Genomic DNA, 25926 nt, shown 5'->3' on the forward strand with positions numbered 1-25926 from the left:
CATTAAATATACTCTTTCAGCCTCTGTCTTGCATACATTAGCTAAGATAGGAGGCTATGGCAACACCTTTATATATATATATATATATATATATATATATATATATATATATATATATATATATATATATATATGTGTGTGTGTGTGTGTGTGTGTGTGTGTGTGGAGAGAGACAGACAGACAGAGGCAGTCAGTCCCACACATTGGCACTGTGCCCCTGGCCAGCTGTGACAGTCTGCCCTTGGCACCAGAGCCAGGCAGGTTGTACCAGTAGTCGAGCACACGAGTAACGTTAAAGCTCTGGGACTAACCCGATGTGACGCCAGGTGGTGTTGCGCCAATACATTCTGCTGCTGTGCTGTGTTCCTGAAATATGAGGTTTCGAAACGTGACGTTGTTGTGACGTGTGGTGTGAATCGTTGTTCTTACCTTGCCGTTCTCCTACCCCTTTATGTGATGATCCTACAACACTTATGTTGTGCTTTGGTGTCGTGTTTTGTGGACCGTGTTGTGAAGTCGTGAGATAATTGCGTTCTGTTGCACGGGCCTGGCTGGAGTGCCGACCAATAACCGAAGATGTAATGTTTGTGCAGACTGAAAAAAAAAAAAGATTCGCTCATGTAAAAAAAAAAACTCTACGATTAACCTTAATTTATGTTTTTAAATGTGTAAACAGGGAAAACAACTGCACTAACCCTGCATGAAGGTAAGAAGTACAACTGACAAGTGACAAGAAGAATCTTTTGTCAACTTTTCATACATTTTCAGGCCACCAAAATGGCACATTCTTTTGTACTGCTTGATACGATGTCAAAGTTTTAGATAAGCCAACTTTCACGCACGTATACTTTTTCCATTTCTCAGATGAAGTAAGACGCACGCCCATGAATAATGAAATTATATAAAGGGCATAGTAAGCTATCGGTTGTGTACGTACAGAAGGCTCCAGAATTCTAAGCTAACCCTCTTTTTAAACAGCTGTGTTAGCTTACTACTTCCTTCCGTTATCTAACTTACAATTTAAACATACATGAAAATAAGACATAAATACACTTGAGAAACACCAGTGCTGTTCTGCGTCGCATTAGTTTCAGTCAGAGATTCAGTATATATCTTCTTAAAGCAGGAGACATATGTAAGTAAACATGTGAGGGAGGGAACATGTACACAGCGGCAGCCAGACCCCCTCACTGGCTTACGCCGTAGTGGGAGGGGAGCAGTGAAGGGTATTAACCCCCAGGCGTAAAATTTTGAGGTCGCCAAATTAGCATCTTATAGTTGACAGGAAATTCGTGAACACGACCATTTGAAGTGTGAGGTTCCATTTTTCAAGCAGTGACGGATTTTGCGATGGCCTAAGTAATTCTCAAGATTCATTCGTCCTTTAAGAATAGCATCAAGGACGGCTTAGGAAAAATTGTCCTTAATCCTATGGAATATTATTAACTACTGAGAGAAACTGCCTAGTGAGCATGTTTGTGTATTATGATTCGCCAGCACGGGATCTTGTCAATAAGTTTTCGTTGTGTGTGTGTGTGTGTGTGTGTGTGTGTGTGTGTGTGTGTGTGTGTGTGTGTGTGTGTGTGTGTGTGTGTGTGTGTGTGTGTGTGTGTGAAGATTCGTCAAGACCAGGTCTGATAGGGAGAAGAAATCCTCAACAACATATTCCTCAGTTTTTCTTGGTTATGCACATATATATACCTCTTGTGTCAAATGGTTATTGAAGTATCCCTGTCTCTTAATTCACACGTATGTGCCCTTCCACCTCGTAGTTATATACGTATCGCCCTGTGTTCCGTCAATCACGTTACGTATCTCCATGACTTGGTGCAAAACCTGACCTCTTCACCCTGCCCAGTTGGTCGCTGGCGGCGGGAATGATGGGCGCCTTGCTGGTGTGGCCGCTCCTGATGGGGGCTGCCCTTGGGGCGAGGCTGCCCTCCCGACGGTTCAACATCGGTGGGGTCCTACCCGACAACCGCACTCAGGAGCATTTCACCAAGGCACTCAGGGTAAGTTATCCTTAAAGCAGTACTTGATGCTGATCCTATGCTAGAGGGTAGAATTTTGGGCGTAAATTTTGAATTATAAGAAGTTTCTATGATCGATTTTTATTGAGAACAATCGTTTCCTGTTTGTATTTCATATGTGTGATAAATAACATTTACCGACAAGTCTGCTTAAGTTGGGCGTCAATATTTTCGTCATAAGAACGGAATGTTTCAAATATTAGGAAGCAAATCATTAAATGTGCTTAGTAATTATATAACATAATGCAACGACAATAATTTGAATTTATTTGCTACAATGACCTGAATTTATACTCAAATTATAGCACGTTGTGTCTCTGTGGATCATATTTATCTTCATAATTTGATTTCTTATTCTAGCACAGTCATTTATAGATTTACTCCACTGTTAAGTGTCTTTAGACCGTTTTCATGTGGGCTAATTCATGAAAGTTAGTGAAACTCCAACTTCATAGTTCCAACATGCGAAACTTTAAAGTTCCTTAAGTAAAATAAAACCACAAATGTCACTTCCTCTGACGCATGTCAAAAATCGACATGAGATTGAAACTGCAGCTCCTGATTTTATAGGATAGAATTGTAAGTGCACCTTTATAATAACGGTTCTTATCCATTTTTCGAAAGCAACGCTAATGCTGGTCGCGGGGATGGCTAGTCGACTCATCCCTTTATTTCAATATTGATGCTAATATGAATAACTGATAATCTCCTATATTCCGCATTTCCTTCTGTACTTTAATCCAAAATGAACTCAACTATTCCATTAACTCTCCGACATTGGAGTTTGGTGTCATTTCTTGTTTACTTCGACAGGGCGTACCTGCAGCTGGTAATTTCTGGCAGATATTCCGTGTCAACATTATATGAGCTCCACACCCCGTTGTATTGATCACATTCCGGCGGATGTGATCATCGAAAGCCATGATTAGTTGTGGACTAATGTTTCATGACAATTTTGAACGTCGATGACTAAAAATGCATCGAACTCAAAAACAAAGTACTTGACTCAAAATATTTTTATCTTATATACATATTCGACATTTCCCGCATTTGCAAGGTAGCGTTAAGGACAGATGACATAGCCATAAAGGGGAAAAATCCTCACTTGGACCCTTCTCTGTTCCTTCCTTTGGAAAAGTAAAAACAGGAGGGGAGGATTTCTAGCCCCCCCCCCTCCCATTCCTTTTGGTCGAGTTTTACGACACGTAGGAAGTATTCTTTCTCCCCCATTCCCAATTCCTGATTCAAAATATTTGGATATTTAATTCAAATATTGGAAAGAGGCCGCCTGCGTCCTTTTCCTCGACGTTGCCACTCTTGGACAATTAATGAAAGTCAGGACATTCACTCACTAGATAACCTTGGCGACCCACTCAAAATAGCTTAATGACCAATTTTAGGTCACGATCCAGGGGTTGAAAACCACTGGTTTATAACACAGCACTATATTCATATACTACTGTAGTAATGGTTCACTGTAATCTTCAATCATTGTATTATTTTACTATTGCATTTTGTCCTATTAAATATTAGTATTATTTACCATGAGTCATGAGGCAATATGGCTTATGGTCCCGATCGGCGGACGTGGCCAGCCTCCTGAGCGCTGCCGAAGCCCTGATAAATAAAGGACTCCTGAGGCATGAAGTCAACAATATATTAAACCAACCTTTTAGGAAATCGATCAGGATGTTGCATGGTGTATCCCTAGCAGTACCTTTATGTTTATTTCCACTGTTACTGCTAACACTAACAATGTTGCTACTGCTATTACTGCCAACACTAGCACTGTTGCTACTACTGTTACTGCCAACACTAACGGTTGCTACTGCTGTTAGTGCCAACATTAACTGTTGCTATTGCTGTTACTGCCAACATTAACGGTTGCTATTGCTGTTGCTGCTAACACTAATAATGGTGCTACTACTGTTGCTGCCAACACTCACACTTTTGCTACTACTGTTACTGCCAACACTAACACTGATGTACTACTCTTACTGCCAACACTAACGGTGGCGCTAATACTGTTACAGCCAAGCACTAGTGCTGCTACTGTCACCGCCAGCACTAACGCTATAGTACTGCTGCCACAGCGACTAACACCACCACCGCCGCCGCCATGATGAATACTGTCGCTGCTTTGACCACAGAGGATCAACTTCGACGGAGAGTCGGTGGCGGATCAGACGACGCTGTACGAGGTAACCACGACGCTGCAGGGCAGCCCCATCGCCACCGCTCGCCAGGTCTGCAAAACGCTCATCACCCAGGCTGTGAGTACCGCCAGCCACTCACCCAAGCGCCCGACACTTACAATCTATCTATTGACTGTTAAAGTGATCCTTAGTCACTCACGTTAAGTGTCTGACCTTCACAAGTCATACAATTAAGTGTACTCTCTCACTTGCAATGCTAGATGCTAGCTCGATGGGTCCTGAACTATCATGTTTCACTAAGTAAAACGAGTTTTGAATCTATAGGTAATATGTACTTGCATCATCGGGACAAACATTATTTAGCATCAGGCCACCTCGAAAAACATGAGAATCGTAACCTAATCTGGAAGGGGTACACTTTCCACGAGCCACCATCTTAAAACAGAAATTCTTATCTGCTTCACTATACACATTCACATGGTATATTTTCTATACGTCGCCATCTTGAAACTCTTATCTGCTTTATCATACGTTCGCAAGTTTTCTACTTGCTGTGGTGGTGACTGTGTTATATTTACTTTCGTGTGATTATATGTGTAGGTGTATGCGGTGGCGGTGGCTAGTCCTCCGGGTGGGTCGATGACGACAGCTGCCGTGTCGTACACCTGCGGCTTCTACCACATCCCCGTCATCTGCACACACTCCAGGGACTCGGCTTTTTCCAACAAGGTGAGCCATCAGGCCTGAGGCGTGTTCTTGTGCGTGTGTATCTTAAAGAGCTGGCATAACGAATGATACCTACAGTTATTAGTATACGGATAAATGTCTAGATTACAATCCTTTACATCTTTTTGATGAACCAAGCTACCTACTCACCATAGGGTTAACTTAACTGTTACAGACGTCACACCCTGTTACAAGCGTCACATTCTGTGTGTGTGTCCTACTGTTGTAATGTATTAAGATCACGTCCACAATTCCTGTTTGAGTAAGACATGACTTGAATTACAACCCTTTGTATTTTATTATGCATGATTCTAAGATACGAAAGCTCAGCCGATCCCTTAAAAAAAAAAAATACTCCTTTGAGAAGTAACACTGAATACGTTCTTCCTGCTACCCCCGCACCCACCAGAACATCCACGTGTCGCTTCTGCGGACTGTCCCGCCCTACAGCCACCAGGCCGACGTGTGGGTGAGGCTACTGAAGCACCTACAGTACCACCAGGTCATCTTGATACACTCCTCGGACACGGACGGCCGCGCCCTCTACAGACGCTTCCATAGCCTAGCCCGCCGCAGGGACGACGACAAGGGTATAAAGGTTAGGTTTTTGTGCGTGTTGGGGTTGGTATTAATTACATATGCGATCAAAATAATAATGACGGTGATAATGAGTAATATTATATTGTAGCTAACCTTTGTTAATGAGAATACGTGACCACCTTCAGTTCATTCTGCCGTCGCACAGAAATGACAGTAAACATATGTATTTTACATTACATTACGAGAGTTCGAAACGAAGGGTTGTTGATAGCGTTGTTATGATATTCACAACACTGGCTATAATAGTTTTTTCATCGTGGGAATTGGATTACAGCTTAAAAGTCCATTCCAAGGATGGAAATTAAAGTAATAAGTTGCCACTTTAAGGATTGTAATCATAAATTATTGTTTATATATTCACACGATACAAACCTGCGTTTGTTTGTTTGTACGAGTTATACTAGGATGAGGGTGTGACTTGACTATGAAGTACTGTGTCGCTTGACGGTAAATTCCATATTTCGTATAAAGGAAATCTCCCTTCGTTATTTATGTAAAAAGTTAGTGTTTGCTGTCTCCTTGTGGGTCTGTTAATCATCGATAATGGCAATGACTTATGATTTCTTGAGTAGATCATTTGTTTTTCCATAAAAAAGATTGCGTATGAAAGTGTTCCAAAAATATCGAAGATATTGGTAACAATTTTCGTGTGCAAGTGTATCTCACACCAAGACATGTACTATCTCACAACAAGACATGTGCTAAGTTAAAATTATTTAACAGTTTGGAGTATATTTGAAGTTCCATACAAACAGTTCAAAACCATTATTTTGTGATAAAATGACGTAAAGTTAAGAAATCATAAAACATGAAAATATTTAGTTGAGATGAGATAGTATCATTAAACTTTAGGGAGAATAAAATGATGTTTTGAAAGGAGGCAAATAATGTGCGAAAGACAAGAGAACAAATGGGAACATTGGTGAAGGGGGCAAAAGGGGAAATGATAACAGGTAGTGATGGAGTGAGATGGAGTAAGTATTTTGAAGGATTGTTGAATGCGTTTGATGATAGAGTGGCAGATGTAGGGTGTTTCGTCGGGTAGAGTGGTTTGGTGAAGGGAGAAGAGGTGGTGAAAGCCTTGCGGAAGATGAAATCCGACAAGGCAGCGGGAGTAGATGGCATTACAATTGAATCTAATAAGAAAGAGGGTGACTGTGGTTTCGGTGCATTGCACATGGCAGCTCGAGAATGGATGTGACCGGATGTGACATTTCTCCGTGTTTCCTGGCGTTACCTCGCTAACACAAGAAACGGCGATAAAGCGGACTACTCACTCTTACAGCTCGTGTCTGTGATCGAGTTTACCCCTGGGCAGGAGTCCTACCTGGAGGAGCTGGGCAGCCTTCGTGAGGGGCTGGTGAAGGTCATCCTGCTGTATGCCAGGTCAGTAATCCACGGCCGGACGAACGGTCTTTCCAATCTTGCATTCATCCATCCCCCTCCTTACCCTTCTTCTCACCCGTCACCCAGGGTGGCATAGCTCGTGTTACATATCTCCCCTCTGGTGTTGCTATATGACCCACCCTTGATGTCTTCTCCACCCCTGGACAGCGAGAGAGACGCCGATACGCTGTTCCTGGACGCCACCTCCCTGAACATGACGGAGACGGGCTACGTGTGGCTGGTGTCGGAGGAAGCCCTCCACGCCAAGCACGTCCTCCCAGGCGCCCTGGGCCTCCAGCTGAAGTACGCCGACCGATACGACGACCACATCACCGACAGCTTGTGAGTAAGGCGGGCAATGGGTGACCGAGACACTGGTGAGGATTTGAGTTTACGGACACACACACACACACAACATACACATACACACAAACACACGCAGGTACCTGTAGGCCCTGAGGATGGGGAAACAATGAATAAAAATGAGACAGATGAAGGACAAGGTTCAGATTAAGCAGCCAGTAAAAAAAGGGGGAACAAATAGCGCGATGGGGATGTTCTACATTAAACTAACCTAACCGAGCCTAAACTAAATGTTTATGGACGATAATTCTGATCGCGCTAAACTTGCGGACTCATACCCACTTCGTTGGGATTAAATGGTAAATAGGGAATGCAGTAGAATAAAGAGGGCGCTAAGGGCATTAAATACTTTTAATCTATTTAACCAAATGTTCTGAGTTTAATTCGTTTTTAGAGTTCAGAGGGCTTGTAAGGGCATTAAATACTTTTAATTTATTTAACCAAATGTTCTGAGTTTAATTCGTTTTTAGAGTTCAGAGGGCTTGTAAGGGCATTAAATACTTTTAATCTATTTAACCAAATGTTCTGAGTTAAGTCTTTAGAGTTCAGAGGGCTGGCCGCCTCTGTGTTATGCTTCATGACGTGTCGGTGTATCGTCAGGAAGGTGGTGGCGTTGGCGCTACGTCGACTGCACGAGGAGCACGAGACGATCACGGAGCCGCCCGTGTCCTGCGACGCCGAGGACAGCTGGGACCTTACCGGCAGGACGCTCTTCAGGTTAGTAGAGTGTGTCTTCACCCGTGGCCTAGCGCCAGGGGACCTGGACGATGGTGAGCGATGCCGAGGCCTTCCTTGCTCATACCAGAGGACACCTTCAGTCTGCCGGGTCAGTAACTGAACCACATCCGACGGATGTGATTTGAAGAAAAAAAAAAAAAAAAATGACATCGTTTGAAGTTAAATGTTATCCATTTTCGACGTTCGTTGTCAAATGATTGACATTGATTTAACGAAGTCAAGGATATAATGACTCCCTATTAGAAACGATTGTTTATCTTATACAATTCCTCCCTGTTACACACGATTGTTTATCTTATACAATTCCTCCCTGTTACACACGATTGTTTATCTTATACAATTCCTCCCTGTTACACACGATTGTTTATCTAATACAATTCCTCCCTGTTACACACGATTGTTTATCTTATACAATACCTCCCTGTTACAAACGATTGTTTATCTTATACAATTCCTCCCTGTTACACACAATTGTTTATCTTATACAATTCCTCCCTGTTACAAACGATTGTTTATCTTATACAATTCCTCCCTGTTACACACGATTGTTTATCTTATACAATTCCTCCCTGTTACACACGATTGTTTATCTAATACAATTCCTCCCTGTTACACACGATTGTTTATCTTATACAATTCCTCCCTGTTACAAACGATTGTTTATCTTATACAATTCGCTAGACCTATCCTCTTCAGCATCAACTTGTTACATAATCGTAAAGACAAGACTAGATCGTTTTATTTGATAAGAGGTAATATAAATCAAGATAAAACACGATCCACAGCATTCGCTGTCTGAAAAGTAATGCGAATGAATCAAAGCAGCTAATGATGGTTTTTCGTTGTTACCATGAAAACAAACGCCCGAGCATTGTTGGATGTACGTAGACCCATTTTCCTCAGTTCCTTACGTGTGTGTGTGTGTGTGTGTGTGTGTGGAAGAACCGCTGGCATACCAGGCGTCACACAGTTCTCTGTGTAGCTCTTGCTGGGCGTGGTCTCCCTCGATCCAGCTCCCGCCAGCTGTAATCTGAGGGCGAGTGTGGACTCCCTTACACCTACCTAATAACATGCACACGGCGTCTGACCGCTCTCTCCTTTCGTTTACGTCTGCGTGGACGTCAACACCTCTCTCCCCTGTTGACGTCTGCGTCTATCTAACGCTTCTCACACTCCTGTTAACGCCCAACACAGCAGCCTCTTAACCTCCCCCTCTCCTCGTTCGCCGGTGTGACCCCCTAACCTCGCGTGCCCTGCAGGTTGATCCAGGAGGAGGTACTGACGAACGGCAGGACCGGCAAGGTGGCCTTCGACGCCAACGGGGACCGGACGCACGCCGAGTACTACGTCATCAACGTCCACACGGAGGGCGACGCCAGGAGCCTGCACCCCGTAGGGCAGTACTTCTACAGCAAGGTCAGGCGCTGGCACGGGGAGGGTGAGGCGCTGGCACGGGGAGGGTCAGGCGCTGGCACGGGGAGGGTCAGGCGCTGGCACGGGGAGGGTCAGGCGCTGGCATGGGGAGGGTGAGGCGCTAGCACGGGGAGGGTCAGGCGCTGGCACGGGGAGGGTCAGGCGCTGGCACGGGGAGGGTCAGGCGCTGGCACGGGGAGGGTGAGGCGCTAGCACGAGGAGGGTCAGGCGCTGGCACGGGAGGGTCAGGCGCTGGCACGGGGAGGGTCAGGCGCTGGCACGGGGAGGGTCAGGCGCTGGCACGGGGAGGGTCAGGCGCTAGCACGGGGAGGGTCAGGCGCTAGCACGGGGAGGGTCAGGCGCTGGCACGGGTGGGTCAGGTGCTGGCACGGGGAGGGTCAGGCGCTGGCACGGGGAGGGTCAGGCGCTGGCACGGGAGGGTCAGGCGCTGGCACGGGGAGGGTCAGGCGCTGGCACGGGGAGGGTCAGGCGCTGGCACGGGGAGGGTCAGGCGCTGGCACGGGGAGGGTCAGGCGCTGGCACGGGGAGGGTCAGGCGCTGGCACGGGAGGGTCAGGCGCTGGCACGGGGAGGGTCAGGCGCTAGCAGGTCAGGCGCTAGCACGGGGAGGGTGAGGCGCTAGCACGGGGAGGGTCAGGCGCTGGCATGGGGAGGGTGAGGCGCTGGCACGGGGAGGGTCAGGCGCTGGCACGGGGAGGGTCAGGCGCTGGCACGGGGAGGGTGAGGCGCTGGCACGGGGAGGGTCAGGCGCTGGCACGGGGAGGGTCAGGCGCTGGCACGGGAGGGTCAGGCGCTGGCACAGGGAGGGTCAGGCGCTGGCATGGGGAGGGACAGTCGCTGGCACGGGGAGGGTGAGGCGCTGGCACGGGGAGGGTCAGGCGCTGGCACGGGAGGGTTAGGCGCTGGCACGGGGAGGGTCAGGCGCTGGCACGGGAGGGTCAGGCGCTGGCATGGGTGGGTCAGACATTAGTACGGAAGGGAAAAAGGGAGAAATAAGATGAACTAGAGACAAAGGAAGAATGAGATAGATCAAAATAAAGTAGAAGTAACTAGGAAGTAAACACGGAGAGAAGATAAACAAGCGTCAGACGTGGAACAACAGATCTGCAATAAGACATATTTTAACACCACACACGATAGTGATTTCCTCCCTTAATATGAAATCTTGAAGGTGGGATGGGTGGGTTATTGACGAACACCCGTGATGTTCTGTTCTGTGTACCGACCGACTGTGTACCGTGGTGTAGCGCTGACCGTGGCGCATTCACGGGGCTGCCCAGAGTCGAGCGCATAAGGTTCGAATGGTTGAGGCAGTCGGTCCACAATAAACCCAGCTGTTCATCCACTCATAGGGGTTTGTCGATAAAATGGGTATTTGGCTAAAGATAGGATATATATATATATTTTTTTTTTTTTTTTTTTTTTTTTATACTTTGTCGCTGTCTCCCGCGTTTGCGAGGTAGCGCAAGGAAACAGACGAAAGAAATGGCCCAACCCCCCCCCCCCATACACATGTACATACACACGTCCACACACGCAAATATACATACCTACACAGCTTTCCATGGTTTACCCCAGACGCTTCACATGCCTTGATTCAATCCACTGACAGCACGTCAACCCCTGTATACCACATGGCTCCAATTCACTCTATTCCTTGCCCTCCTTTCACCCTCCTGCATGTTCAGGCCCCGATCACACAAATCTTTTTCACTCCATCTTTCCACCTCCAATTTGGTCTCCCTCTTCTCCTCGTTCCCTCCACCTCCGACACATATATCCTCTTGGTCAATCTTTCCTCACTCATTCTCTCCATGTGCCCAAACCATTTCAAAACACCCTCTTCTGCTCTCTCAACCACGCTCTTTTTATTTCCACACATCTCTCTTACCCTTACGTTATATATATATATATATTACTTACTCGATCAAACCACCTCACACCACATATTGTCCTCAAACATCTCATTTCCAGCACATCCACCCTCCTCCGCACAGCCCCATCTATAGCCCACGCCTCGCAACCATCTAACATTGTTGGAACCACTATTCCTTCAAACATACCCATATTTGCTCTCCGAGATAACGTTCTCTACGGAAACATCTAATTTCTATCTATTTATCCATTCTAAGCAGAGCAGTGCACTGAAAAAGTTATCTTTATTTACAAATATTGTTGTACTTCGAATTGATGAATACTTTGAGTTGAGATTTTAAGAGCAGGAAGGGAACACATCCCCAGACACAGCCAGAGATGTGCAGCACAGTCTGGTCCCCACAGCCAGGTCTGTGTGTGTGTGTGTGTGTGTGTGTGTGTGTGTGTGTGCGCGCGCTAAACTCTGGTGTGGTCGCGCTGTCGTCTGCAGGCGGGCGACCGGATGGTGCTGGAGGTGAACAAGTCGGGCGTCGTGTGGCCGGGCGGCTCCCTCACCACCGCCCCACCAGGCTTCTCCCTACCCATGCACCTGGCGGTAAGTACCTCCTCACCAAAAACCTAACCTACCTACCTGACCAGCCCCTTCCTTCTTGTAGGAATTGCTTCTCGTAGTTTCAGCGCTGACCAGCCCCTTCCTTCTTGTAGGAATTGCTTCTCGTAGTTTCAGCGCTGACCAGCCCCTTCCTTCTTCTTGTAGGAATTGCTTCTCGTAGTTTCAGCGCTGAATGCGGACAGCTTTCGTAGCGGCGTGAATCACTGTGTTGGTATTTGTTAATGTTAATCATTTAAATTTGCACATCATGATGGCTGTAGGGATTTGGAGAGAGGTCGCTATTTCCATGCACTTGGTCAGCTCGTAATTTCAAAGCCCGAAATCTACATTCTTTTGTCAACTGTTTTTTAAGTTATGGTAGAGCATTTTGTTCTCTTTGGTTCCTACCAAGTTATTGCTCGTTTATCGTAGACAAGTCAGTAGATCCACCAGCCCTCCCCCTCCCGCAGTAACCGCTGCAACGCCTCCTGCAGGTGGTGACCATCCGGGAGACGCCCTTCGTGTACGCCGAGCCTGTGGAGGAGGAGGGAGACTGCTCGGGTGAAGATGAGGTGCCCTGTTACCTCATCAGCACAACGACTGGCGGTAGGTGTATATGGTGCCCCGATCTAGTACACACACACACACACACACACACACACACACACACACACACACACACACTCACACACACACACACACACACACACACACACACACATCATGATAGCAGTAACCGAGATGATATTAAACAAAACAGAGAAGGAAGCAACACTGCAGGGAAGGCCGGTTAAAGAGAGGTGACTCTGGGGATGGAGTCGATGAGATGGGAGGCATTTGATGCCAACTGGATCTAAGAAAGAGAGGGAGGAGGAAGGGGGGGGGGGAGAAAAACGCCACCTCAGATATGTGAGCAGCAGCAGCGATATCACACTGGGGCGAGTGAGGTCCATGTGAAACACCTGCTAGCCAGAGAGATACCGTGGGACGACTTCATTGTGGTTCTGGCGACATATCTCTTTCTCAGTTGTGGTCTCTCTCTCTCTCTCTCTAATGTGTGGCACTTGCCTCCGGCAGAGAGCGAGGGGTTCTGCTGCTGGGGCTACTGCATCGACCTCCTGCTGACCGTGGCCGACATCAACAACTTTACCTTCAGCCTGTACCTCTCCCCGGACGGACAGTACGGCGAGGTCGAGGAGACTCTCGAAGGTAAGGCCAGTGACGGAGTGGAGTACCTGCCTCCCTACCACCAGACACTTGCCAACAGGCAGGTCTAGCCTATCCGGCACTGTATACACCCCCATCATGTCTAATACAATTCCTCATCTCTGCTGCCTCATGTCTAATACAACTCCTCATCTCTGCTGCCTCATGTCTAATACAACTCCTCATCTCTGCTGCCTCGTACATTTCCATCTGGGAACTTTATAACCAATCATCGAGATATGCAGACGCTTCTGTACTGATCCCATTCACGTTTCGTCTGTCACTTGGTGCAGTGTTCAGTAATCTTTCCATAGAGGTTGTAGGGCTGTCTTTCCATTTTTATCTGATATATTTTTTGGAATGTTACAATGTTGTAGTCGCAGACGTAATCACTCTGTTCTTTCTTAATGAGACGCTTTTAGACTCGGTCCATTGCGCTTGATACCCTTCATTTCTTCATCTTTTTTTTTTTTTGCCAAGATTATATTACAGTTCTGTATATCTTTCTCTTTTAAGGTGTACAGCTGGAGTTCTCTCGGCACCTTATTACATGTATGTTCCAATCCCTCAGTTTAGCTTCATTTTTCCAAGTAATAAGGTTGGGTGTAGGACCAGTCGCTCTAAGCAATAGGAGTGGACGAGTCATTCTCCTATTCCAGGGAAGGAGTGTGGATGCTCCATAACGTCTTTCCAGGGGGACGAGTGGACTAACCATTCCAACGTTCCAAACAAGGAGTGGACTAACCATTCCAACGTTCCAGGGAAAGAGCGAACTAACCATTCCAGACTTGGAGTGGTCTAACCATTCCATCGTTCCAGACAAACATTAGACTAACCACTCCATCGTTCCAGGGAAGGAGCGAACTAACCACTCCATCGCTGCAAGCACGAAGTAAACTAACCATTCCACCGTTCCAGGGAAGAAAAGAATCCAGCTCACCTCTGGGTTCGTTCCAGGGAAAAAAAGAATCCAGCTCACCTCTGGGTTCGTTCCAGGGAAGAAAAGGATCCAGCTCACCTCTGGTTCGTTCCAGGGAAGAAAAGAGTCCAGCTCACCTCTGGTTCGTTCCAGGGAAGAAAAGAATCCAGCTCACCTCTGGGTTCGTTCCAGGGAAGAAAAGGATCCAGCTCACCTCTGGTTCGTTCCAGGGAAGAAAAGAATCCAGCTCACCTCTGGGTTCGTTCCAGGGAAGAAAAGGATCCAGCTCACCTCTGGTTCGTTCCAGGGAAGAAAAGAGTCCAGCTCACCTCTGGTTCGTTCCAGGGAAGAAAAGAATCCAGCTCACCTCTGGGTTCGTTCCAGGGAAGAAAAGGATCCAGCTCACCTCTGGTTCGTTCCAGGGAAGAAAAGAATCCAGCTCACCTCTGGGTTCGTTCCAGGGAAGAAAAGGATCCAGCTCACCTCTGGTTCGTTCCAGGGAAGAAAAGAGTCCAGCTCACCTCTGGTTCGTTCCAGGGAAGAAAAGAATCCAGCTCACCTCTGGGTTCGTTCCAGGGAAGAAAAGGATCCAGCTCACCTCTGGTTCGTTCCAGGGAAGAAAAGAATCCAGCTCACCTCTGGGTTCGTTCCAGGGAAGAAAAGAATCCAGCTCACCTCTGGGTTCGTTCCAGGGAAGAAAAGAATCCAGCTCACTTCTGGTTCGTTCCAGGGAAGAAAAGAATCCAGCTCACCTCTGGTTCGTTCCAGGGAAGAAAAGAATCCAGCTCACCTCTGGTTCGTTCCAGGGAAGAAAAGAATCCAGCTCACTTCTGGTTCGTTCCAGGGAAGAAAAGAATTCAGCTCACCTCTGGTTCGTTCCAGGGAGGAAGGAGTGGACGGGCATGATCGGGGCCCTGCAGAACGCCAGCCTCGGCTTGGACATGATCATGGCTCCCCTCACCATCAGCCCGGAGCGCTCCCAGGCCCTCCACTTCACCAAGCCCTTCAAGTACCACGGCATCACCATCCTCGTCAAGAGGGTGAGCGTTCCTCCTCCATCTCTGTTGGTCAATGCGACGACGCTTGGCTCGTGATGACCTGGGTCGTGACCTGATCCCCTTCCAGGCGCAGGTCCTGGGGCCAAGTCATCACACCCAAGTGTCGTAGTACTCAAGGGGCACCATCTTCCTGCTCAAGGGGCACCATCTTCCTGCTCAAGGGGCACCATCCTCGTGGTCAAGGGGTTTAACTAGTTTTCTTTGCCGTAGGGTAATTCGGTGAACAACCATATGTACATCAATAACGTAAACTTAAATGTGATTTAATTTGATAACTGAATAAATGATTTGTTTATCGGAGATCATTGTCTTCACAACAAAGCATTGTGACCAGACCAGCCTTCACATGACCTGCACCACGACCCTAGCTGACCTATGTGACCTCACATAACCAATAGGTGACCCCATATGACCTCACATGGCCTGTACCGTGATCCCAGCTGACCCGTGTGACTTTACATAACCAATAGGTGACCCCATATAACCTCACATGACCTGCACCGTGATCCCAGCTGACCCGTGTGACCTAACATAACCAATATGTGACCCCCATATAACCTCACATGGCCTGAACCATGATCCTAGCTGACCCGTGTGACCTAACATAACCAATATGTGACCCCCATATAACCTCACATGGCCTGTACCGTGATCCCAGCTGACCCGTGTGACCTAACTTAACCAATATGTGACCCCATATGACCTCACATGACCTGCACCGTGATCCCAGCTGACCCGTGTGACCTAACATAACCAATATGTGACCCCATATAACCTCACATGGCCTGAACCATGATCCTAGCTGACCCGTGTGACCTCACATCCCAATACATGACCCATATGACTTGAACCGTGATCCCAACTGACCCGTGTGACCTAACATAACCCATAAATGACCCATTTGACCTCACATAACTAACAAATAACCTATGTGACCTAACCTAACCTGCACCATGATCCTAGCTGACCCGTGTGACCTCACATCCCAATACATGACCCCCCATATGAACCTGTCATGACCTCGCGTAAGGTGAGAGAGACACACACACACACACCTCCCGCCCGTCCTGCAGGTGAGGGTGGCGCCGGCGCTGGTGTCCATCCTGCAGCCATTCCACGGGACGCTCTGGCTCTTCCTCCTGGTCACCGTCCACGTCATCGCCGTCATCATCTGGCTCCTGGACCGCTTCAGCCCCGTCTACAAGTACGTACGTACAGCCGGCCGGTTACAACTACGAGTGAGGAGGAGGAGGAGGAGGAGGAGGAGGGAGATCTGAACCGGCTACGACGAGTGAGGAGGAGGAGGAGGAGGAGGAGGGAGATCTGAACCGGCTACGACGAGTGAGGAGGAGGAGGAGGAGGAGGGAGATCTGACCGGCTGCTACGAATACGAGTGTTAAATGCTTATGTGTGTGTGTGTGTGTGTGTGTGTGTGTGTGTGTGTGTGTGTGTATGTGTGTGTGTGTGTGTGTGTGTGTGTGTATGTGTGTGTGTGTGTGTGTGTGTGTGTGTGTGTGTGTGTATGTGTGTGTGTGTGTGTGTGTGTGTGTGTGTGTGTGTGTGTATGTGTATGTGTGTGTATGTGTGTATGTGTGTGTGTGTGTGTGTGTGTGTGTGTGTTGTGATCGTGCATGACCAGGTGGTACAACTAGTAGTAACGTACATCCTTCTTCCCCCCCCCCCAACCCCCCGGCAGGCTGGACGGAGGGGAGGCGGACTCCCTGGTGTTGTCCGAGTCCTTCTGGTTCTCGTGGTCCGTCATCCTCAACAGCGGCCTGGCCGAGGGTGAGTCCACGAACACACACACACACACACACACACACACACACACACACACACACACACACACAAGCATTTAACACTTATAAGCACTTAAAACACACACACACACACACACACACACACACACACACACACATAAGCATTTGACACTCATAAGCACTTAAAACACACACACACACACACACACACACACACACACATAAGCATTTGACACACATAAGCACTTAAAACACACACACACACACACACACACACACACACACACACACAAGCATTTAACACACATAAGCACTTAAAACACACACACACACCTAAGCATTTGACACTCATAAGCACTTAAAACACACACACACACACACACATACGAACGAACTAACTGACACCCCAGGTTGGGAGGGATCACTGAGCTTGTCTGGTGATGTGGTCCTTGTCTTAAGAGTGGCTGTCATTTTACCTGTATCCTTCAAAACCCGTGTAGCTGTAATTAAGAAGAGTTGAGTCAAGGATAATTCTGTGTATTGCCCCCATCTGTAATTCGCTGTTACAAAAAAAATTCTGAATTCGAATTACAGTACACTTATATATATATATATATATATATATATATATATATATATATATATATATATATATATATATATATATATATATATATATATAGTTATATATACAGTACACTTATATATAAATATTCACTCGTGTAGCTCTTTCAGCAGTGTTTAATGCTTTTGTTTTTAACTGATTTCATTTTTTCCCCCAGTGGACAGGAAACAAATGAATAACGTCTGTTTACTTTAGTTTTTCATTTGACTCGACCGACCAGGGACGCCGCGGTGCGTGAGCGGGCGGGCACTGGGCATCGTGTGGGCCGGCTTCGCCATGATCATGGTGGCTTCCTACACCGCCAACCTGGCCGCCTTCCTCGTCCTGGACAGCCCCGTCACGACTCTCAGCGGCATCAACGACGCCAGGGTGAGTGGCAGGGAGGGAGAGCGCTGAGGACAGGGGAAGTGAAGGAGAGGAGGAAGAAAGGGCGCGGGTGGATATGATATTATCTGAGACTGATCAAAGAGATATTGGAGAAATTTGACGATAGGTAAATAGGCGAAATGTGAATGAGAGTAAGTGATGAATATAGACTGAACGATGAATATCGACATGCGATTGTAAACAATCGCATGTTTACCAAATGGCGTCCTAGCTTCGTCTCTTCGATGTATAACTGACTTATTTCTCTCTTGCGTCTCCCCTAATGATGTGATTATTACACGAAAGTGCACTTGGGAACTTATTGTTTCATTTCCACCGTGGTCTCATAGGAATATCTTGATCACGCGCAAAATTGTGATCCTTTCCAATATGTATATATATGCACTCCCTTACACGCACATATACATACCTATACATTTCAACGTATACATACATATAAATACACAGACATATACATGCATATACATACACAGACATATGTATAACTGACTTATTTCTCTCTTGCGTCTCCCTTAATGATGTGATTATTACACGAAAGTGCACTTGGGAACTTATTGTTTCATTTCCACCGTGGTCTCATAGGAATATCTTGATCACGCGCAAAATTGTGATCCTTTCCAATATGTATATATATGCACGCCCTTACACGCACATATACATACCTATACATTTCAACGTATACATACATATACATACACAGACATATACATACACAGACATATACATATATACACATGTACATAATTCATTCTGTCTGTAGACATCCCCTCCCTAGGTTCCGTTCCTTCCACCTACAACCGAATTATCCATCTCCACATCCACGAATTCCCCCCCCCCCCCTGGAATAACAGGCTTAAACTTCTTCCACCTTCAGCAGAGACCTTTTACCATCCCCAGCTGAGGAACCCCCTGGAGAACTTCACCTTCGCCACCGTGCGGGGGTCGGCGGTGGACATGTTCTTCCGCCGCAAGACCGAGTGGGCCAACATGTACCGGGTCATGGAAGCCCACAACTACCACACCGTGGACGAGGCCATCCAGGCCGTGCGGGACGGGTCAGTATCACACACACACACACACACACCCAGAGGTGACTTAATCAGGTCCTCGAGTTGGCCACAGATATTGGCATGACACCCATTTTCCATGAACGTCCCTGTTGTCGTTTTCTTAAATAATGTCACTCTAAATCCAGACGTACTAGACTCTCAAGAGTTATGTAATTTCATGACTAGCCACGACTCAGAAACTTTACAAAACATTATCTTGTAAACCGGATCTAGTCTGATTAACCTTTACATGCCCCTGGTCCAGCATCATTGACGGCACGTCGACCCCCGTATACCACATCCAACTCGATCTATTCCATGCATACCTGATCCACCCGAATGTTCAGATCCCGATTCTTCACAGCCTACTTCACTCATCTTTGGGCTTTTCCTCCCTCCACTTCTGACTCGTAGAATCTCTCAAAGTCAGTCTTTCGTCACTCATCATCTTGATATGTCCAAACCATCTCTGCACACACTGATCAGCTCTCAACCATACAGAGCTTCTGCCACATCTATCCTCATAACACACAGGGTTTTTAAAAGGTTTCGCAAAGGATCTGGGTCGTTAGAAATACTTTAGTTTTAAAGGAATTATTTTTTGCCTTTTTTCTTGGCAGATTCTGCTACATCTATCCTCAGAACAAATAGGGTTCCTAAAATGTTTCGTAAAAGGATGTGAACCGTCAGAAATACTTTAGTTTTAAAGGATTTATTTTTAAGACTGTATTGTATCCTGTGTCTTCTTTTACTCTTATATTCTCTGCTCGCGTCGTCCGCCTCACGTGATCCTGACACTGCCACCCACCCTCTCCACAGGACCCTGCAGGCCTTCATCTGGGAGAGCTCCCGGCTGGAGTTCGAGGCTGCGCAAGACTGTGACCTGATGACGGTTGGCGACTTGTTCGGTCGCTCTGGCTATGGCATCGGCCTCCAGAAGGGGTCGCCCTGGGCCGACAAGATCACCCTCGATATCCTCGACCTGCACGAGAGTGAGTCTAGACAGCTGTGGTGTTGACATTCTGAGGTGGTGTTGACGCGTAACACGGCAAAGAATAACATTCACTTGAAATTCACATTTCATTTAACATCTGATGCACCGCACTCCCGGCCTGAGATAATGAATATAGAACTACATTCTTTTTTGCCCTGAATAGATTACTGTTCTTACCGTTGTGTCACGTAGTACACTCACAACACGTAGGTTGTCTAAGAACACTTATCAGCTGATGGAGTCTTTTTTTCTCCCTCTTTTAGTGAATGTGGTGATTAAGTTGACTCTTTCCATCATTCGTCGTTTCACCATAAGCAATTAATTGATTCGTTAAGTGCATCAGCTTTCATTAGTCATGACGTCCCGTGTTGGGGTTCATTTAGCGTTAAAGCCTAACACAAATTCTACTTTTAGTATCCAGAGCCTAGACATGACCACGCGAACATTCTCGTATCAATAACGGATTCAGGCTCTCTCGTCTACTCCATCCTAATAACATCCTTCCTGGCCACCACCATGCCTTCCCTCCCTTGCTACCACGTCCTTACCCACCACTATCACTCCCTCCATGGCTATCAAACCCTCCCTCACCGCTAACACTCCCTCCATCCGTGCAGGAGGCTATATAGAGGACCTGGACAAGTTGTGGATCTGGAAGGAGGACGCCAACTGCCGGGACGACACTCAGGATCTGAACTTCTCCAAGCGGCTGGGTCTGAAGAACCTGGAGGGCATCTTCATCATGATCGCTGGTGGCGTCCTCAGTGGCACCTTCCTCGTCCTGGCCGAGATCCTGTACGACCGCTGGGGAAAGAGGGCCAGAGGCAAGGAGGAGGAGGAGAGACCTAACAACGACGGCGGCGGAGGCGGCGATGGGGAAGGAGACAGTGACGGTGAGGTTGGGCGGAACCTCAGGGTAAGTAATGTTTACGACGCCATCTTGTTTATCTCAAAGACATTTGTTATAGACGTAAAAACTTTTAGACATTTCATCAAGAAAGCACTGACAAATAAGACAACCTGCCCGTAGTAATAAAAAATGTCAGCACAATAATATACCACAGGGATGTTTGTTCTTGATATTCACTTTGTCGTTTCTAATTTCATAGCGTGAAATAATAGCAAAATTACCGCTTCCCTACCAGACCACATCCCCGACACATGGAGTGTCGTCAGACGCAGACGACGCGTTCTACCCTACTGAGGACGTGGGGTCTCCAGGTACACAACCCACTGAGTTTTTTCGTCCGAGCGTCAGTTCCTTACCACGACAGTAATCATGCAAGACTAACCCTTCACGTTAAACATAAGAGGTTAATAAACCTTCACGTTAAACATAAGAAGTCAATAAGACAATAATCATGCAAGACTAACCCTTCACGTTAAACATAAGAAGTTAATAAACCTTCACGTTAAACATAAGAAGTTAATAAACCTTCACGTTAAACATAAGAAGTTAATAAGAGTAAAGGCTTATATAAAGCACACGACTTTCCTCACAGGTGAGAGTGGCGGAACCTGTGGCGCCTCGGGAGAGACTTGCAACCACAACTGCCCGGCCGGTGCGCAGACGCAGTGCAGTGGGTGGAGTTCCGTCGGTGCGGAGGACCATAAGACGCGGCTGCCGACCCTATGCCTCCCGGAAGACCAGGCTGTTCTTCTGCAGGACGTTGAGGAGAGGCTCAGGACCAACCCCAACATCCCGGACGAGTGGAAGGCCCGCACGCCTCTGCAGTGGTTCCAATACTACCTGGAGATCCTCAGAAGAGACGCTGCTACCGATGGCGCCGACAGTTCCCCCGACGCTGTCTCCCTCATGGAGGGCTTTGTTGATTTCGTGAAGGAATCTGGGATTAAGGATCTTCCTTAACTATAATGTAGATAAGGACAACCTTTTCCCCATGATCTCATGAATTGGCGCCAGGTACTGAGGGGGTTTCGAACAAGGAATATCGACTAGATATTCCTTGTTTTCGAATTTATGAGTTTGACGTCAGCCCACGAACGCGATGTCGATCAAGAACATTTAAATACGGAGGCTGGATAAAAACTTGTCTGATGTGATTGACAAATGGAAAAAAAAGATATACCAATTAGCGTAGTGAATAAAGTTTTATATTAATAACGATTTATAAAAATCTGAGTGGTAATTACCAGGTCCATCATATCGTAATTTGGTAGTACATTAGTAGTGATATAATTAAGTGCATTAAACATCCACTTGTGTAACTGATATTTACTTAAGTCTTTTCGTTACCTAAAACCTTATGAGTTCAAATTCCTTGTTCTGTTGAACGCGATTTTGTTCACTAAGTGACAATGGAGTGAACCGCAATTTTCCCGTCCATGACATACAATTCATTAACAATTTATTGATATGTCGAATTATTATGGAACACAAATGACATTACTTATACTCATAATTACGTGGTTTGAAGGGGCGAGTCTGCGACGGTCACTACACACGATAATCAAAACAAATTCCACCGAGGTCAACAGGTAATGGACCACCACACAGAATAGGTGTTAAACACTGAGGAAAAAAAAAAAAAAATGACTTGGTGTCGGAGTCTGCCATGGGCGGCTTCCAGGACTGACTGTGGGCGAGGAGCTGAATCGAAGTAGAAAGCCAGTCTAGCCATTCGAGGAGCTGAACATTGTCCAAGTCATTACAGCCGTCAAATTTCTTGTTAGTAAATAATTTGTGAAATACATGAGTGATATGTACCTGCACAAGTGCTGTTGGAGGATTGTACTGAGTGTACAGTCCTCCTGCTGACCTGACTAAAGCTGTACTGACTGTACAGTTATTCTGACCTGACCAGGGGTGTAATGAATGTACAATCATGACCTTACAAGGACTGTACTAGGTGTACAGTCCTCTTTACCTGACCAGGGCTGTACTGAGTGTACAATCCCTCTGACCTGACGATGGGTGTACTGAGAGTACAAACCTCCTGACCTGACGAGCTGTACAGTGTGTACAGGCCTCTTGATCGGATCATGGAAGTACTGATTGTACACTCCTCTTGTTTTAACAGAACTCTTCCTGGCGCTACCTCGCTGAAGCATGGGGCAGCATTACTGTTAACTGTGGGGCGGGGTGACGCTGAGAATGGATGAAGGCAGGCATGAATATATACATGTGCATATGTGTATATGAGTGTATGTATATGTCGATGTGTATATATATTTATATGTGCGTGTTTGGGCCATTCTTCTGTTTCCTGACGCTCCCTCGCTGACGCAGGAAAAGGCATAGAAGTGGAAAGGGAGCTGTGGTTTCGGTGCATTACACAAGACAGCTAGACTGAGTGTGAACGAATGTGGCCTTTATTGTCTTTTCCTAGCGCTACCTCACGCCCGTGCGGGGGGAGGAGGGTGCCATTTCATGTGGTGGAGAGGCGACGAGAATGGATAAGGGCAGTAAGTATGAATATGTACATGTGTATATATATTTATATGTCTGTGTATGTATACGTTGAAATGTATAGGTATATGTGCGTATGTGGGCGTGTATGTATATACATGTGTATGTGGGTGGGTTGGGCCATTCTTTCGTCTGTTTCCTTGCACTACCTCGCTAACGCAGATCGACGAAGTTTAATGAATATAAATATATATATATATATATATATATATATATATATATATATATATATATATATATATATATATATATATATCCCTGGGGATAGGGGAGAAAGAATACTTTCCACGTATTCCCTTCGTGTCGTAGAAGGCGACTAAAAGGGAAGGGAGCGGGTGGCTGGAAATCCTCCCCTTTTTTTTTTTCCAAAAGAAGGAACAGAGAAGGGGCCCAGGTGAGGATATTCCCTCAAAGGCCCAGTCCTCTGTTCTTAATGCTACCTCGCTGACGCGGGAAACAGCGAATAGAAATAAATATATATATATATATATATATATATATATATATATATATATATATATATATATATATATATTCTAGGCTCAACCAGGTACCCATTTTATCGACCAACCCCTAAGGATGGATGAACAGCTGGGTCGACCGTGAACCGACTGCCGCAACCAGGATTCGAAACAGTGGGCTTGACCCTGGTCGGCCCATGAATGCGTCAGAAACGCTAACCGCTACACACACACACACACACAATACACATTATATATATTTTCAGAAAAAAGTAAAGAAATTATTTGTTCTCACTTGTATACAATCTACTTCTTTTGCCGAATTTTCACCATCGAATTAAAAACAATCGTGGCAGAGCTGCTACTACAGAATTGGGGGAAAAAAAAAGGAAAAGGTAGTACATCTTATTATCAGAGAGATACCTAAAATTCTGAGACTGTGTCCTCTTTTTACATGCAGCAGATGAAACTAAAAAAGGAAAGACTACGCTTATGTAATGAAACTTCGTACTATAGTTATGTTGATCTGACCACAAACAAAGCTGACAGGCCCTTCATGACTAATGTAATTCAGTTTGTGCTACCTTACACAAGTGTGGCGAACACAATAAAGTAGTAAAACTAAACTAGAAGGCTGTTTCTACATTTGGGACACAATATTGTTTTTATAATGCTATAACTGTACCTATTTCAACTGTATTTTGTACTTTTGCTGTTATTCTTTAAACTGAATGTATTATGACTGCACTGAAAATAATTATATGTAATCATACTTTACATGCCATCCTCAGGGAAACTGAAATGTATATCTATAAAAATACACTTATCTGCCTACTTTATAACATTCCATTAAAGATTTGTGCTTTATCGAAGCTCCCAAATTCGACAGAATCCTTAATACTGAAGATTAATGAATATCGAACAGAATCATGATGGCGTTGAATTAACTTAGGTCCGCTTGAAGATTGCTGGTTGTGAATGCTAGGCAGAGCTTTCATTTTAGAGCATAAATATTTGACACAACAAAATAAATATTAAAAGTTCGCGGACTCAACTAGCCATCGTTCGATCGTCTGTACGATATATGTCAAGGGCTGTGTTGTGAAGACAAATATCGCAAAGGGTGATATCTATCAATATTTGTAGGTACGTCAGAGGGTAAAGTATAAATTTACCGTATGAATATTAATCTATTTTTTTTTTAGACTTTCTTAAGACATATAATAACCAATGAACAACAGTGAAGGAGTTACGGACACAGCATTCCAACGGAGGTAAACAAACAGAGATCTGTCACTTGGATATTGGGGGAAAATTACATTATAACTTTAGATCTTCCGTGTCATTTCTCTTACAGTCGGCAAATCACCATTACTAAAGGCAATCAATCACATGGGATGTATCTGAAATACCTTTTATTTTTCTACCCTTAGAAACTATGTTGGTGGTCTGTTAGAGCTCCTGAAAATTTACGTTGTGCACTCTTAAAGGAAATTTTACCATACAAGTAAGTTACAATATGTAAAGCTGTAGAGTATGTGGTATGCAGGAGAAAAGTGTGGGCTGGCTTTATTGATCGATGCCACTTAATTTGTTGACTAATCGACTTATAAGACACAATTATCGAGATTCTTGTAGTTTTCTTTTCTGATTTTCAAAGAAATGGGTTTTTGAATCAATATGTATGATTTATTGAGTTACACTAGCACAGGCAGGTCAAATGGCATTATTATATTGTACTGATAATATAGGAGAGTTACACTATTATAATCTTTCTTGGGATAGACTAGGATCGAGGGGCCGTAAGTAGACCTACCCTGGTTAGGAGTCATATGAAGTTGTTTGACTTTACCATTTTAACCCAACACTCTCCCTGCAGTTGAAGGTAGTGATGGGCAAGAGCTCTTTGATGGCTCCTGCAGGACAATGAAATTAAATTGGTAAAAGTCTAGATTAGCTTTGCATCATTATTAGCTTTGGATATTGAGAGATTTTGTTCTTCAATGCGAGTGTAATACTTAAGAGAAAACAGTAACAGCTGCAAAGCATGAATTTGAGCATTTTCTTTTACTGAATGATTTTGAATTAAACGATAGTAGAAAAAGTTATGTATATCTGGGAAATTTTGGGGCTGATTA

At 45.6% G+C, this 25926-nt stretch overlaps 2 protein-coding genes across 4 annotated transcripts in view; both read left to right on the forward strand.

The window, feature by feature from the left end:
* The first annotated feature begins 242 nt into the window (after nt 1-242).
* LOC139756123 (glutamate [NMDA] receptor subunit 1-like) lies at nt 243-22136 on the forward strand. 3 transcript variants are annotated; one of them, XM_071675219.1, is made up of 21 exons: nt 243-378; nt 1859-2012; nt 4181-4303; nt 4787-4915; nt 5322-5510; nt 6798-6898; nt 7067-7240; nt 7862-7978; nt 9259-9415; nt 11798-11902; nt 12394-12505; nt 12977-13108; nt 14907-15064; nt 16156-16286; nt 16779-16867; nt 17688-17836; nt 18752-18909; nt 19723-19895; nt 20515-20813; nt 21043-21118; nt 21400-22136. In XM_071675219.1, exons 1-21 carry the CDS (start codon nt 374-376, stop codon nt 21765-21767), a joined length of 3099 nt encoding a protein of 1032 aa, XP_071531320.1. In that variant the 5' UTR covers nt 243-373; the 3' UTR covers nt 21768-22136. The 3 variants fall into 3 exon arrangements, with proteins under 3 accessions (XP_071531320.1, XP_071531319.1, XP_071531321.1); XM_071675218.1 differs by having other exon boundaries at nt 21007-21118; nt 21400-21901; XM_071675220.1 differs by having other exon boundaries at nt 21007-21210; nt 21400-21537.
* A 2931-nt stretch (nt 22137-25067) lies between these two features.
* The window catches only part of LOC139756124 (BBSome complex member BBS2-like), a 48708-nt gene continuing 47849 nt past the window's right edge, over nt 25068-25926 (forward strand). Inside the window, exon 1 of the mRNA XM_071675221.1 lies at nt 25068-25295. The gene's annotated coding sequence lies outside the window, so the exon portion shown is untranslated. The remainder of the gene's footprint in view (nt 25296-25926) is intronic.

The sequence above is a fragment of the Panulirus ornatus genome, chromosome 20 (assembly GCF_036320965.1).
Source record: "Panulirus ornatus isolate Po-2019 chromosome 20, ASM3632096v1, whole genome shotgun sequence".
NCBI classification, from domain to species: Eukaryota; Metazoa; Arthropoda; class Malacostraca; order Decapoda; family Palinuridae; genus Panulirus; species Panulirus ornatus.

Excerpts from the sequence above, each read along its gene's own strand:
- LOC139756123 (XM_071675218.1), top strand. Across the intron at positions 2,013-4,180 it reads ATTTCACCAAGGCACTCAGG|AGGATCAACTTCGACGGAGA; the intron begins GTAAGTTATCCT and ends CTTTGACCACAG. Across the intron at positions 12,506-12,976 it reads CATCAGCACAACGACTGGCG|AGAGCGAGGGGTTCTGCTGC; the intron begins GTAGGTGTATAT and ends TGCCTCCGGCAG.